Here is a 14,680-nt window from a genome sequence, read left to right as displayed (position 1 = left end):
CTCCAAGAGGATTGATGATGATCTACGCTATCCACCACCTAACAGAGAGGTGATGGATTCAAGATGCAAAAGTAGATATAGATTTTTGGAAATATTCTAATGTGGGAATTTGTTTTGCTTGACTATGCATATTTGTTTAAAGAGTTTAGTATTGAGGGCAGCTAGGTGGTACAGAGGATAAAGCACCAGTCCTGGATTCAGGAAGACCTGAGTTCAAATCTGGTCTCATATACTTGACAACAGCTGTGTAACCCTGGGCAAGTCACTTAATCCTTACTGCCCCACCCCAAGTTTGGTTTTTCTTTTTTTTCCCCCAATAGTTGGGGAGAGGGGGGAAATGAAAGGAATAGAAAATAAATGCTTGCTAATAATTTTTTAAAGAAAAATAAAAAATTTATTTAAAATATTAAGTACTATATCTCCTGGAAGACCATAATTATGAATATGTATGCATCTCAACCTTATTCCCTATAGCTTTTAGCTGGATAGGTAGACTATACAAAGTACTTAGCTAAATCCAGATTTCTTCCATTATTCCCAAACCTAAAAAGCTAGAACCAAAAGGGTGAGGAAAAAAACATCCTCCATTAATTCTCAAGAACAATGGCTACTTTGTTTATAAAACCTCTGGTCCAAGTAGTTGGGACTATTCTACCTAGTCACTCCTTTTTCAATTCATTCAACAATGCTACAAAAAACATTTTGAGAGGAACTTATGTGACTATTTTATTCAAAGTCCTCCAATGGCTTCCACAAACACATTGGTATCAATTTCACCTTAGATTTCAAAGCCTTTGACCCTTTCACTGCTATTTATGTCACTTCCTGTTGTTTCTTAGACCTTTACTCTATAGTAGAGCCCTCTAAGCCCATAGTTCTGTAGACCAAGTTATTCCAAGACATTCATCTTATTAAACTCAGTAAAGTTCATTACAAGATGTACCTTAAGCAGATATTACAATTAATTGGACAATAAACTGGGCTCAGTATTGAACAAAAGAGTGAACTGGATTGTATATGAGAAACTGTGCAGTGTTTCTAATATTACCCCTCACTACTCCCTGAAACAAAAGTCAACAGTCTTCCAGTGATGCTATATGACTGGAAGTTATATTAATACTATAAGAACTAAAACTGTGGGTCATGACAATAGTAGGTCTAAACAGGATGTAGAATACCAATTAATAACTGTGCAGAAGTTATCACATTAGATAAATGCATAAATTTTTAAAAGGGTAGGATGGTCATATAGGAAGAAAAACCAATGGACTTTCTCCACACATGTTCCACTGGTATATACAGAATATCAAGAGATCTAGAAGATGACACCCAGTATACTAGGTAAAATCCCTATATAAGATTTAGTGGAAGACATGGACAAGAGTCACCAAGAACAAGAAGGCATGAGTGGGCTGAGATCTGGATTGTTCAAAAAAGCATTCAAAGCAATAAACCACAGATTCCTCAAACTAAGTAATAAATAAGTAAAAATATCTTCTTTAAATGGAATTAATATATGTCTCAACATATTTTGCTATTTTCAAATGTATGATTCTGTGATTAATAAAAACCAAATTGGTTTAAACATCATTGAAATCATAACCACTTGCCATTACATGTTCTCTAAAATCAATAAATACTAACAATGATCTCCCCCACCTCACTTAATTGGAAGAGGTCAGGATGAGAGGTGGAAAGGGTGTTAGCTATAGTGATGCCCCACTCCCAAAAGAGGGCAACTGAACCGCATTTTAAATGCACAGAAGAGAAGAGAATGAAATTCAAAAGGAAGCACAAAACAGGACTGTTTTTAAAGTAATATATGGAATTTATTATATACTTTTTTTGGTTTGGTTTGGTTTGGTTTTGGTTTGGGGTTTTTTTGTGAGGCAATTGGGGTTAAGTGACTTGCCCAGGGTCACACAGCCAGTAAGTATTAAGTGTCTGAGGCCAGATTTGAACTCAGGTGCTCCTGACTCCAAGGCCGGTGCTCTATCGACTGCGCCATCTAGCTGCCCCTATTATATACTTTTTTAAAAAGCAAATTTAATGAAATGGAGATTCATAGTTGTATAAACAATCCTCTTTTTTATGTTCTGCCGTATGCTGAAATGCTCCTTTACAGTTTTTAATTTCAGAATTAATATTTTTTTCAAGTTTTCTTCCTACTCAAAGATTAGGAAGCATTGATCTTAAGTTTCTTAATTGACATTCTTTCACTACAGACTCTGCACCTGCTTTTACAGAAGGGCAACTGAGCTAAAATAAAAAGGTCCCTGATTTGGGTTGAAAAGACTTAGGTTCAAATTTTAACTCTATAATTTGCTGGCTTTCTGTCCCTGCCCTGGGCATTTCATTTTTTACATCTTTGTGATTTGGTTTTCTAATATGTAAAATGGAGATTATAAAAAATATAAAACCTACATTGCCATGGTTGTGAAAATCAAATGAGAATGGATGAAAAGTATTTTCTAAACAATTTTACAGTATAGATGCTTCAGCTACCATCATTATCATTAGCCTAAAGTTCCTAACACACCTGAGGCTGCTTATTTGCCAACCTCTATTCTTTTTTTTTTTTTTTTAAGTGAGGCAATTGGGGTTAAGTGACTTGCCCAGGGTCACACAGCTAGTAAGTGTTAAGTGTCTGAGGCCGGATTTGAACTCAGGTACTCCTGAATCCAGGGCCGGTGCTCTATCCACTACGCCACCTAGCTGCCCCAGCCAACCTCTATTCTTAACTCAAATGATACCTCATATAAAAGGTCAAATCTGGAAAGGTTATAGAAAAACAACAACTGCTTCTCAAGTCCAACAAACTGCAAAATCTTGTGGTATCTGACTCATGTCTCAAATCTTAAATTAAAATTTCCTAATTTTACAAACCAAGAAACAAGAGTAAGTTTTGTAGTAATATGTGGTGTTATGCCACTATGAGCTATTAAAGGGGAGAAACAATGTCATGAATGTCCTACATACACCTTACAGGGGTTAACTGACCTAAAGCATCACCAACAATGTTTTTCTTATGAAAATGAAGTTTAACTTACATTCAGTCAAATAATACCATAACTTTGAAATTTAAACACTTAAATTATTAGCATATTATTACTTCCATTGATGAATATAATCTCTTATATCAAACATTATGCAAAACATGATTTTTAAAAGATACAAATCTCACATAACTAGCACAGCTAGTTTCTCTTTTGTTTGAAACAAGCATTCAGGAAAAAAAATCAGTTTAAGATGATATATAGGGGGCAGCTAGATGGCACAGTGGATAGAGCACTGGCCCCGGATTCAGGAGGACCTGAATTCAGATCCAGTCTCAGACACTTGACACATACTAGCTGTGTGACCCTGGGCAAGTCACTTAACCCCCACTGCCCCGCCAAAAAAAAAAAAAAAAGATGGTATATAGTTCCAAATCCAAGAACCAAAATCCTATAAATTTCAATGTTACAAAAATGCCTAAGATTGCAAATCATTCTTAAATCTTGAATATAAAAGGCTCTAAAATGGAAATTTGCTACATAATGCTATACAAATTTGCTACATAATGAAATTGTTTACCACAGGACTAAAACATAGACAAAGTGCAAGACAGAAATACCTTGTACACTAAAACAAACAATACTTTTTCAACTTCCAATTACACTGGATAAAAAATATCTAATGAGAAGGATACTGGGAAAATTGCTATTATTAAGACAATTGTAATTTACCATGAGCAGTAAGTTATTACAGTAAAAACAAAAACCAACCCTGAAATATGAAAATTTGACAAAATTAATGCATTTCACTCATTTCCACTTAAATAGACAAAATATTCACCACATAAAGGTAACCCACCCAAATTCAAGTAATTTACAAAACTGGACTCCTTAAACTTACTTTTGGTGGAGACTATTAATTTCTTCATCCTTGCGATTTATTTCTACCCTGGCAGTTTTGATAAGTGCTGAAATATTCTTCTTAAGAGATTGGTTTTCACTTTGTAGGCTGAAATTCTACATAAAATATTAATAAAAACATATGTAGAAGATTTCAAAGTAACATTTATTAAAGGTTAGTTATTTCTTTAAAATAGAGTTAAATACTACCTAAGTCAAAGACCTTTTAGATTATTTAAAATAATTAACATTAAAGTAATTAACATTACTTCAACATTATTATTATTTTAATGTATAAGGTATTTTATTTTTTCCATTACATGTAAAGATAGTTCTCAACTTTTGTTTATACAAGTTTTACAATTTCAGATTTTTCTCCCTCCCTCCCCTCCCTCCCCCCTCCCCTAGACAGCAGGTAATCTGATATAGGTTATGTCTATATATCTCTATACATATAGATATAGATATAGATATATACACACACATATATATACACATAATAACATTAATCCTATTTCTGCATTAATCCTGTTACAAGAGAAAAAATCAGAGCATCAACATTATTATTTAGAGTAGGGGTCATTTTATTCTTTGTTCTTATATTCCATAGTATCTAGCATATTGCAGAGCATGTAGGAAGTACATAATTTGATTGATAATAACATGAAGGTTCATATCAAATATTTCATTTCTATTTCAATTTCTTTAACACTGAGGGAAATGTTAACTTCTAGAAAGGAAAATAGGATTCTTTATAAATAATATTTTCCAATCATCAGAAGTCAAAGACAGTCAAAATACTTAACAATTTAAATAGTTTTAAAAAGCAACTTTAGTTGAGAATGAGTGGCATAAAAATTTGGACAGTGTCATAGTAATAATTAGTTTTATATCCTTAAAAGTAAAGTGAAGTTTCACTATACCTGCTAAAAATTATAATAAAAGAGTCAAACCGAAAAGCATAAAACATTACTCATTCAACAAACATTTGTTACATGCCTGCTGTATGTCAAACACGCAGATACAAAGACAAAAGACTGTAATATAGTCCCTGCTCTCAAGAAGCGCAAAAAAAAGGGAGATGCATTTGGGAAGGAAACATACACACACATACATATATACATGTATATGTGTGTATGTATATGTATGTGCATATACTTATATCTATATACATATATCCACACACATACATATATGTATGTGTTTGAACTATACATACATATTTACTTACATATGTATACATACACATATATGTGTATATATGCATGCATATAGTAACTGGAAAGGGAGGAGATTCAACATAGCTTTCCTGTGGGTCTCATTTGAGCTTAGTTTTGAAGGAAATTCAAGATCCTAGGAAGTAGTGGTGAGACAGGCAGAAGATAGAAGATCATGTATAAGGAACAGCAGGTCGACCAATGAGTCTGAGATATGGTGCATGTAAAGGAGTAATATGTATTAAGTCTGGAAATGGAGACTGGAGCCAGACTGTAAAGGGCTTTAAAAATCAAACACAGGGTTTTCTATTTTGTCCTAGAGATAGGAGAAAACCACTGAAAAACTTCTTGAGCAAGGGAGTGATATGGTCAGATAAATGCATTTTACAACTTTTTTGAAAACTACCAAAAATAGCAGTTTAAATTGTTTCTGAAGACAAATCTCGCACTTATATTTTTTATAAAAGACACAAGAATAAAAATTTAAAATATCCTAAATATAGCACACCTGTGTCTGTATATCTTTATACTTCTTCAGTAGCTCTTTAATTTGCTTCTGACACTTTCCAAACTCAAGCTGCAACTGTAAAACACAAAATAATTCAAATTATGACTACCTTAAAACACTTTCTTTAAAGTATTCTTACAAATTAATACATATGAAGAATGACATAATGAAGGATATTTTTATTAAGAAACATTTTAAAAGATCATTAAGAGGGGCAGCTAGGTGGCGCAGTAGATAAAGCACTGGCCCTGGATTCAGGAGTACCTGAGTTCAAATCCGGCCTCAGACACTTGACACATACTAGCTGTGTGACCCTGGGCAAAACACTTAACCCCCATTGCCCCCCCCCACACACAAAAAAATCATTAAGTTAGAATAAGAAGGCTCAGCAGATACAGTATCTTGTTTATTGCATCATGTTTATCCTAGATACCTAAAAATTCAAGTACGGTATGTAAAGAAACTGTCAATTTAGCCCCCAGCAATCATTTCCCACAGTACAATACATATTTCAGTATATTTATTAACTCACTTGATAAATCGTGAAAAAAAATGTAAAAATATCATGACTGGGAGCAGCTAGGTGGCACAGCGGATAGAGCAACAGCCCTGGATTCAGGAGGACCTAAATTCAAATCTGGCCTCAAACACTTAACGCTTACTAGCTGTGTGACCCTGGGCAAGTCACTTAACCCCAACTGCCTCACCAAAAAAACAAAATCCTGACTGGTTGTACTCTGGAATACTTACAGTCAGTCTATTCTACTGAGGACAAACAAGTTATAAATATTAAATTAAAAAAAATTTTTAATTCAATTTTTTAAAAAAGCATCATCACTGAGAGGTGCATGGTACAGTGAATAGAAGGCCAGCCTTGGAATTAGAATAAGCTGGGTTTTCAAGTCCCACTTTTGAACATTCTAACTGTATGATATTAGGCAAGTTACTTAACCTCTCAGTGCCCCAAATAATTATAAGTATCGAAGCTATAAAACAGTAGTTGATCTGCACTGGGAGAGGGAGTTTCCTCACCAGGAAAATCCATGAATGACATTACAAATTCAGACTAAAAATGAATACATAAAATTACCTTCTTATTAAAAAGAATAGAAACAAACTGAAACAATATGTAGTTACATAAGAGCATAATTTGTTCATCTTAAAATATTATATCCTGTATTTCAGGGGCCACATAAGTCATAGCTTTATTGTCTCTTTCTAACACTAGTGCGTACGTCATTATATGTTGCCTCCTTTGCAGTTCCTTCTTCAGTCAGAATCTCCTCATACAAATCTAAGCAATTCCTCGATGGTGGGCAGAGTTTGGAAGAATTATCTGAAACAAAAATTAATAATGTTTGGCATAACCTAATTAACTGTGCTTAGAAAGAAACAATGGAAAATCACAGAATTTTGGGACGGGGAAAGGAACTTAAAAAGGTTGGTCAGTTCAACCTCAAAAATAATAAAATGAGCTTGTCAAGTTTGCAAAACAGGAGGAAAAATATTTATAGTTGTAAATACCAGCAATAAAAACGCAATCAAATGAGGTTGAGAGTGGGAAGAGACACATAAATTTCCATTATACAAGGGAAAGTATGATATGTGCAAAAGAAAAAACAGACACCAGGGATTATATTAAAGATTTAAGAGTGATTCACGATCATAAGAATTGTTGCAATATTGAAATTTATAAAAGCTATGCCATCTTAAGCTGATTTGGGGGGGGATATACAGAGGTTATAATCCACTTTATAAAGAATTAGAAACAGCAATTATTTTGCAGACTAATGAAATTTGGTGGTAACTATGTTCACAGACCATAAGAACAAAGAATTAGAGTTGGGAAAAATGTCAAGTCATGATAGGCCAATATCCCAAAGAGATCAAAGAAAGAAGAAAAAGTTCTATATGCACAAAGTTACTTATAGAAACTCTCTTTTTGTTGTTGGAAAGAACTGGAAGCTATAAGGGTGTCCACCAATTGAAGACTAGCTGAATAAAGTATAATAAATGTAATGTAATACTATTTTTCTATAAATAATGAAACATTATTTCAGAGAAAAACTGGGAAGACTTTTATGAAATACTGCAGAGAGAAGTACAGAGAACCAAGAGAAAATTTTATAATATAACATCACTATTCTAAAATGAACAATTTTGAAACAATTGAAGAGCTTTGACCAATAAAATGAATAACCATGATTCTGAGGAATGATGATGAACGATGCTATCCCTGTCTTGACAAAGATGTGGACTAATATGAAGAAGGGGACGTACACTCTAGAGATGACCAATATAAGAATATGGTTTTCCTGTTTATGCTTATTTGTTATAAGAGTTTTGTTTTTCTCTTTTTTTGGGGGGAAGGGGGGAAGGGAGAGGAAGAGAAAAGGAGAAAAGAAAAAGAATGCTTGACAGTTGAAAAAATGAAATAAAATTTAATTATAAAAATTTTAAATCAAAAAGTCATCAACTGCGGGTAGCTAGATGGCGCAGTGGATAGAGCACCGGCCCTGGATTCAGGAGTACCTGAGTTCAAATCCGGCCTCGGACACTTAACACTTACTAGCTGTGTGACCCTGGGCAAGTCATTTAACCCCAATTGCCTTACTAAAAATTAAAAAAAAAAAAAGTCATCAGCTGCAACTTCCAAATTTTCCAGATGAGAGAACTGAAATTTAAAGAGGTTAAATGACTAGATGATTTCAGAAAATTTTGGGTAGGATGAAGTGATGTAGAATGAAGTGAGAAGAACTGGAAGAACAATAATAATGATAATATGTCACATTTTAAAAAAAGACCAATTATTCAGGAGCAATTCATGTTGCAAGAATATGCAAGAAGTTTGTATCCATGTCTTGCAGATTAATATATAATGGGACTTAAAAAATTATTTTATACTTTAAACTTACCAGTTAGAGTATTATCCAGCCCAGCATAAATGTCCAATGAACTTTCATCATTATTTTTAAGAGGAGAAGCTGAAAGAAAAGCAACGTATAGTCAATGCATTTTCAATTTTGAATGATCCTTCAGTACAAAGTTAGCACAACTGTCTACTACGACAAAGGTTATAAAGAAAAAAATCTCTTTGTCAGGTAAGAGAGGAGCCAACTTCTCAGCAGTGCAATGATCCAAGACAATTCCAAAGAACTCATAATGGAACATGTTCTCCACATCCAGAAAAAAACTGTGGATTATGAATGCAGATTGAACCACTATTTCTACTTTTTGGTTGTTTTTTTTCTTTTTGGAGGGTTTTCCCCTTGTGTTTGGATTCTTCTTTCACAACATGACTAACGCAGAAATATGTTTAATGTGATTGTACATATATAACCTATATCAGATAGTTTTCTGTCTTGGGGAGGAGGGAGGGAAGGGAGGGAGAAAAATTTAGAACTAAAAATCTCATGAAAAGAAATATTGAAAACTATCTTTACATGTAACTGGAAAATTATAATAAAAAATTAAAAAATATAAAACATCTGGGGCCAAAAAGAGAAAAAAAAAAGAAAAAGAAAAAAGAGGAGTCAAGTTCAACCCCTCTATTGACACAGAAAGGCTTTCTTATGAACCCACTTGATTCTGATTTGTGTTGAAGAATTTACTTATTAAAACTTTTTGAAAGGAAGAGGAGTATGAAGAAAGTACAATTAAGAATATCATATAATGGGATAGCTAGGTGGCACAGTGGATAAAGCACTAGCCCTGGATTCAGGAGGACCTAAGTTCAAATCTGGCCTCAAACACTTGACATGTACTAGCTGTGTGACCTTGGGCAAGTCACTTAACCCTCATTGCCCTGCAAAAACAAAGCAAAACAAGAATATCATATAATGGGTAGAGTTTGCTGTTTCAAATCAATCCAAACTGGGAAGGCAAATTCAAACTATAAATATAGTTTTGCTATATATTGATTTTGAATATATGTTTATATCACATTCTATGATAACTAGATGCTTCATAAGTTTGACTTGATACTTTATAAGTTGAGAACCTTTAGAAAAATCAGAGCCTAAACTGATATATATAGTATCTAATTTGATTTTCCTTGTTAATCTAGATCATTTTAATTACTTTCACATTAAAACATGTTTTATAATTGTTACCTTTTAATACCACTAGTAATAATTTATTGGGATTCTTTGCAAGCAGGTAAAATATGTAGATCAAAAGGAAAACATATTGATGCTTGAAATATTATAAAAACTGTGACATTATGTCTATAACCTGGCCTAAATTTTTTTTGTTCATTACCATATTAACATTTTAAAAACTTTTCCCTCCTTAATCCTGTCTCTTTAGGGGCTTAATAAAAAGAGAAAGGGGAAGAACATTCTTTACAGGTAAAAATCCTGGTATGATTAATTCTATAAGACATATACAACACTATTATAGTGGAATGTTAGTAACTAATAGACATAGAACTCATCTTAAGAGATTAGAAGAAATCAAAGACAGAAACAAAGGTTCCATGTATATCAAAAATAAAATATTCGGGGCAGCTAGGTGGCACAGTGGATAGAGCACCAGCCCTGGAGTCAGGAGTACCTGAGTTCAAATCCGGCCTCAGACACTTAACACTTACTAGCTGTGTGACCCTGGGCAAGTCACTTAACCCCAATGCCTCACTAAAAATAAATAAATAAATAAATAAATAAAATAAAATATTCATAATAGCACCTTTTGTGGTAGCAAAGAACTGGAAACCAGGTAGAAGCCTAATATTGGGGAATGGCTAAACAAATTATTGTAAATTAACATAATGGATTATTGTTGTACCAAAAGAAAGGAGAATTGAAAAGAATTTAGAGAAGTGGAAAGACACATATGCAAAGTAAGCAAAACCAGGAAAAATATACACAATGACTACAATGTAAATTTAAAAAAAAAAGTAAAATAGGAAGCTGAATGGCATATAACTATCATGACCAACCTTAGTCCTGGAAAAGAGTTAAGAAAAATGAACCTCCCTCACTTCTTTTCAAAGGTGGGGGAACTATGGTTATACTATATTCTATATACTGCTAGACTTGGTTGATCTATTAGCTAGTTTTACTAAACTATTTTTCTCTTTTTTACTTGTTATTACAAGGGTTAGTCTTTTTTTAAAAAAACTTGTTATGAGGGATGGTTCAGTGGTGATCAGAAGATGGATATTGTGAGAAATCAAGGTGATATAAAAATAAGTACCAATTGAAAACAATTTTAAGGAAAAAAAAAGAATTAGGGGCACTCACTGCCAAGAACTGATGAAAAGTCACAGATATTAAATAGGATAAGATGGTATAGAGACACTGTGACATCAACAAAGGAAGTAAATATGGTGATGAAATCACTGGATCCATCAAATAAATGAAAGTTGATGCCTAACATCTAGGTTAGTAAATCATTAATCAAAAAGTCTAAATAGATGAGAGGTGAAAATACTGTACATAGTTTCAATACTTCACACCTCTCAAGATGCTGGATGAATGTTAATTGAGTTTTTTAGATGAGGATCACTCATTATTCAACTGACCATTTATTTAGTGCTCACTATGTAACAGGCACTATGTTAATCACTAGGAATACAAAAGCAAATAAAACAGCCCCTCTCCTCAAGAAACTTATATTCTCCTGAAGGACAAAACATATATACTCATAGATAAATATTAAAAAACTTGAAAGGTTTCATGTAGGCAGTGGCACCTGAGCTAAGCCTTGAGAGACATTAGGAATTCTAAAAGAAGGAAATGAATAAAAGTATATTCTAGTGAAGGGATATGGCTATTATAAAGGCACCGTGAAAGTTGGTACACTGATTTTTTTTGTTTTGTTTTGTTTTTCGGGGCAATGAGGGTTAAGTGACTTGCCCAGGGTCACACAGCTAGTAAGTGTCAAGTGTCTGAGGCTGGCTTTGAACTCAGGTCCTCCTGAATCCAGAGCTAGTGCTTTATCCACTGCGCCACCTAGCTGCCCTGGTACACTGATTTTAAAAGACATGTTGGTCAGATTGGCTGGCGCATAGAGAGCATAAAAGGTAACAAATACAGGTCTGGAAAAGTAGGTGAGATCAAAGAGATGATTAAATGCCAAGCTGAGAAGTTTGTACTTTACACTACAAACAATGGAGAGCCACTGAAAGTTTTTTAGTAGGGGATGTCATGGGATTGTAAGAGTATCAATTTAGGGGTAGCTAGGTGGTGCAGTGCATAGAACACCAGCCCTGGATTCAGGAGGACTTGAGCGCAAATTTGGCCTCAGACACTTGACACTTACTAGCTGTGTGACCGTGGGCAAGTCACTTAACCCTCATTGCCCCATAATGGGCAGGGCAGGGCAGGGCAGGGCAGGGCAGGGCAGGGCAGGGCAGGGCAGGGCAGGGCAGGGCAGGGCAGGGCAGGGCAGGGCAGGGGAGGGGAGGGGAGGGGAGGGGAGGGGAGGGGAGGGGAGGGGAGGGGAGGGGAGGGGAGGGGAGGGGAGGGGAGGGGAGGGGAGGGGAGGGGAGGGGAGGGGAGGGGAGGGGAGGGGAGGGGAGGGGAGGGGAGGGGAGGGGAGGGGAGGGGAGGGGAGGGGAGGGGAGGGGAGGGGAGGGGAGGGGAGGGGAGGGGAGGGGAGGGGAGGGGAGGGGAGGGGAGGGGAGGGGAGGGGAGGGGAGGGGAGGGGAGGGAAGGGGAGGGGAGGGGAGGGGAGGGGAGGGGAGGGGAGGGAAGGGAAGGGAAGGGAAGGGGAGGGAAGGGAAGGGAAGGGAAGGGAAGGGAAGGGAAGGGAAGGGAAGGGAAGGGAAGGGAAGGGAAGGGAAGGGAAGGGAAGGGAAGGGAAGGGAAGGGAAGGGAAGGGAAGGGAAGGGAAGGGAAGGGAAGGGAAGGGAAGGGAAGGGAAGGGAAGGGAAGGGAAGGGAAGGGAAGGGAAGGGAAGGGAAGGGAAGGGAAGGGAAGGGAAGGGAAGGGAAGGGAAGGGAAGGGAAGGGAAGGGAAGGGAAGGGAAGGGAAGGGAAGGGAAGGGAAGGGAAGGGAAGGGAAGGGAAGGGAAGGGAAGGGAAGGGAGGAAGAAAGAAAAGAGTATCAATTTGGCATGTGTGTGGAGAATGGATCAAAGACAGATAAGAAACAAAGTAGGAAAATTAAATGAGGGGACTACTGCAAGAGGTAATAAGTTATTATTACCACATTCAGCAGCCACATTCAGTGGAGAATAGGGGCTGAGATGTTAGAAAAGTAGAATCAGAAAGAATGTATGAATTTAAAAAGCATTTAGTAAGCACTTATTACATGCCACACATTTGCTAAGTAGTGGAGGTGCAGATACCAAAAGTAAAGTAGTCCCTACCCTCAAAAAACTTACATTCTAATGGGGGGGTGGGGAAGAAAATACATTTAAGTGAGAGACAGAAAAGGAAATCTGATCAGTGAAGTCACAGGGATGGTGAAATAAGTCATAAAGCAAGCGATTGACAAATCTTTCCCATAAAGGTAATATTTAGGTGATTATCGTTCCCAGAGCTAAAGGTGAAAAGGGATCAGGGATGAGAAGGAGGTGGTAGCAGCACATGCAGTGATATGGCATGAAGATAGCCAGGGATGTAAGGCCTAGGTCAGGCAAAAAAGTGATGAAACCTCACCAAGCAGAAGCCCAGTGTCCTAATGATAGAGCTACAGTGCCCAATTGGATGTGAAAGCTAGAACACAGTAGCATGACATAAAGAAGGCTTAAGCCTTAGCAACTGTCTAGATATGGAAGAGTGACAAAAAAAGAGAAGAATCAAGGATAACTTCAAAATTACAAACTTGGGAAAACAAAAAACAAGGACAGTGGTGGCTACGCCCAACAGGCATTTGGCAGTGTGGAACTGGATCCAAGAGAGACATTAGGGCTAGATATACAGACTTGGGACTCATCTACATAGAGATGTTAATTGAACCGATGGAAAATGATTAAATTACTAAGAGAAATGGGTCAAGGTCACATCCTTGAGAAACATTCACGCTTAACTATCAGGAGATGATCCATCAGAGGATACAGTGATGGAATAATCTAACATACAAAGGGAAGAAAAGACAAAGCACTGTTGCATAAGCCAAGAGATGAAAGTCTCCAGGTAGAGGGATGGTCAAATAAATCAAAAGCTAAAGGCAGGTCAAATAGAACAAGAGTTTTAAAAAAGGCCATTAATTTTAACAGTTAATATTTTTGGGGGGAAGGGGGACAGGGTAATGAGGGTTAAGTGATTTGCCCAGGGTTATACAGCTAGTAAGTGTCAAGTATCTGAGGCTGAAGTCCAACTCTGGTCCTCCTGAATCCAGGGCCGGTGCTTTATCCACTGCGCCACCTAGCTGCCCCCAACAGTTAACAATTTAGAAAGCAATGACACAGATTGCCTCCTTGCTCAGTAAAGTTCTAGAGGCCTAGTCCTTGATGTGAAGTGTCAGAGGAAAACTGGCAGATAATTAAGGTAACTTGGTGGCAAGAAAAACAAAGCTGTGGAAAGTTCTGCTTTATCATTTACTAAAAAGAAAGCTCTTTATAATTTCAGAGTCTAAGTACCTAACACTTACATGGTAATTTAGCCCAAATAATGCATTGGTATTTTGCAGGATTTTTTTTTTTACTATTGATATAGCATTCCTAAACAGAACTACTTTTTCTAATATTTAATGTAACAAACATTTTACCTTTAGTGATTTTTAATGTTTTCAGATTCTGATTAAGATTTTATTGTACAAAAAACATGAAAGTTTATGTACAGATAATACTTGAAAATTATATTCATGCTGCTAGTAATAAAGTTGCTCTTTTCTATTAGACATTTTTGTTAATTTTTTTTCATCATGGTTCATTACCATAAAAAATTCTCCCACTGAGCTCTTTACTAAAAATGTGTTTTACGTTTCCAAAGTAATAAATATAGATATATATGCATATATTTTGACAAATAAAAATTGTAAAAATAATTATCAATTTAGTCAAAATTGATCACTTCAAAGCATGCATTAAAAAAACAAAAATATGAGTTTTCAAATAAAAGTACAATGACTTTATAAGAAAGAAAAATGTCAGAAAAATAACTTAACTAC

At 35.9% G+C, this 14,680-nt stretch overlaps 1 protein-coding gene across 3 annotated transcripts in view; it reads right to left on the bottom strand.

Annotated features, from left to right (window-relative positions):
- Positions 1 to 14,680, bottom strand: part of CASP8AP2 (caspase 8 associated protein 2) — a 41,897-nt gene that overhangs the window by 14,255 nt on the left and 12,962 nt on the right. For all 3 annotated transcript variants that reach the window (XM_044005340.1, XM_044005342.1, XM_044005343.1), the window contains exons 3-6: positions 8,537 to 8,605; positions 6,857 to 6,957; positions 5,622 to 5,696; positions 3,898 to 4,013 (exon numbers count right to left, since the gene is read on the bottom strand). In XM_044005340.1, coding sequence (XP_043861275.1) covers positions 3,898 to 4,013; positions 5,622 to 5,696; positions 6,857 to 6,957; positions 8,537 to 8,605 — 361 coding nt within the window. The remainder of the gene's footprint in view (positions 1 to 3,897; positions 4,014 to 5,621; positions 5,697 to 6,856; positions 6,958 to 8,536; positions 8,606 to 14,680) is intronic.

Source organism: Dromiciops gliroides, chromosome 4 (assembly GCF_019393635.1).
Source record: "Dromiciops gliroides isolate mDroGli1 chromosome 4, mDroGli1.pri, whole genome shotgun sequence".
Taxonomy (NCBI): domain Eukaryota; kingdom Metazoa; phylum Chordata; class Mammalia; order Microbiotheria; family Microbiotheriidae; genus Dromiciops; species Dromiciops gliroides.
This window is presented reverse-complemented; position numbering and strand designations above follow the sequence as displayed.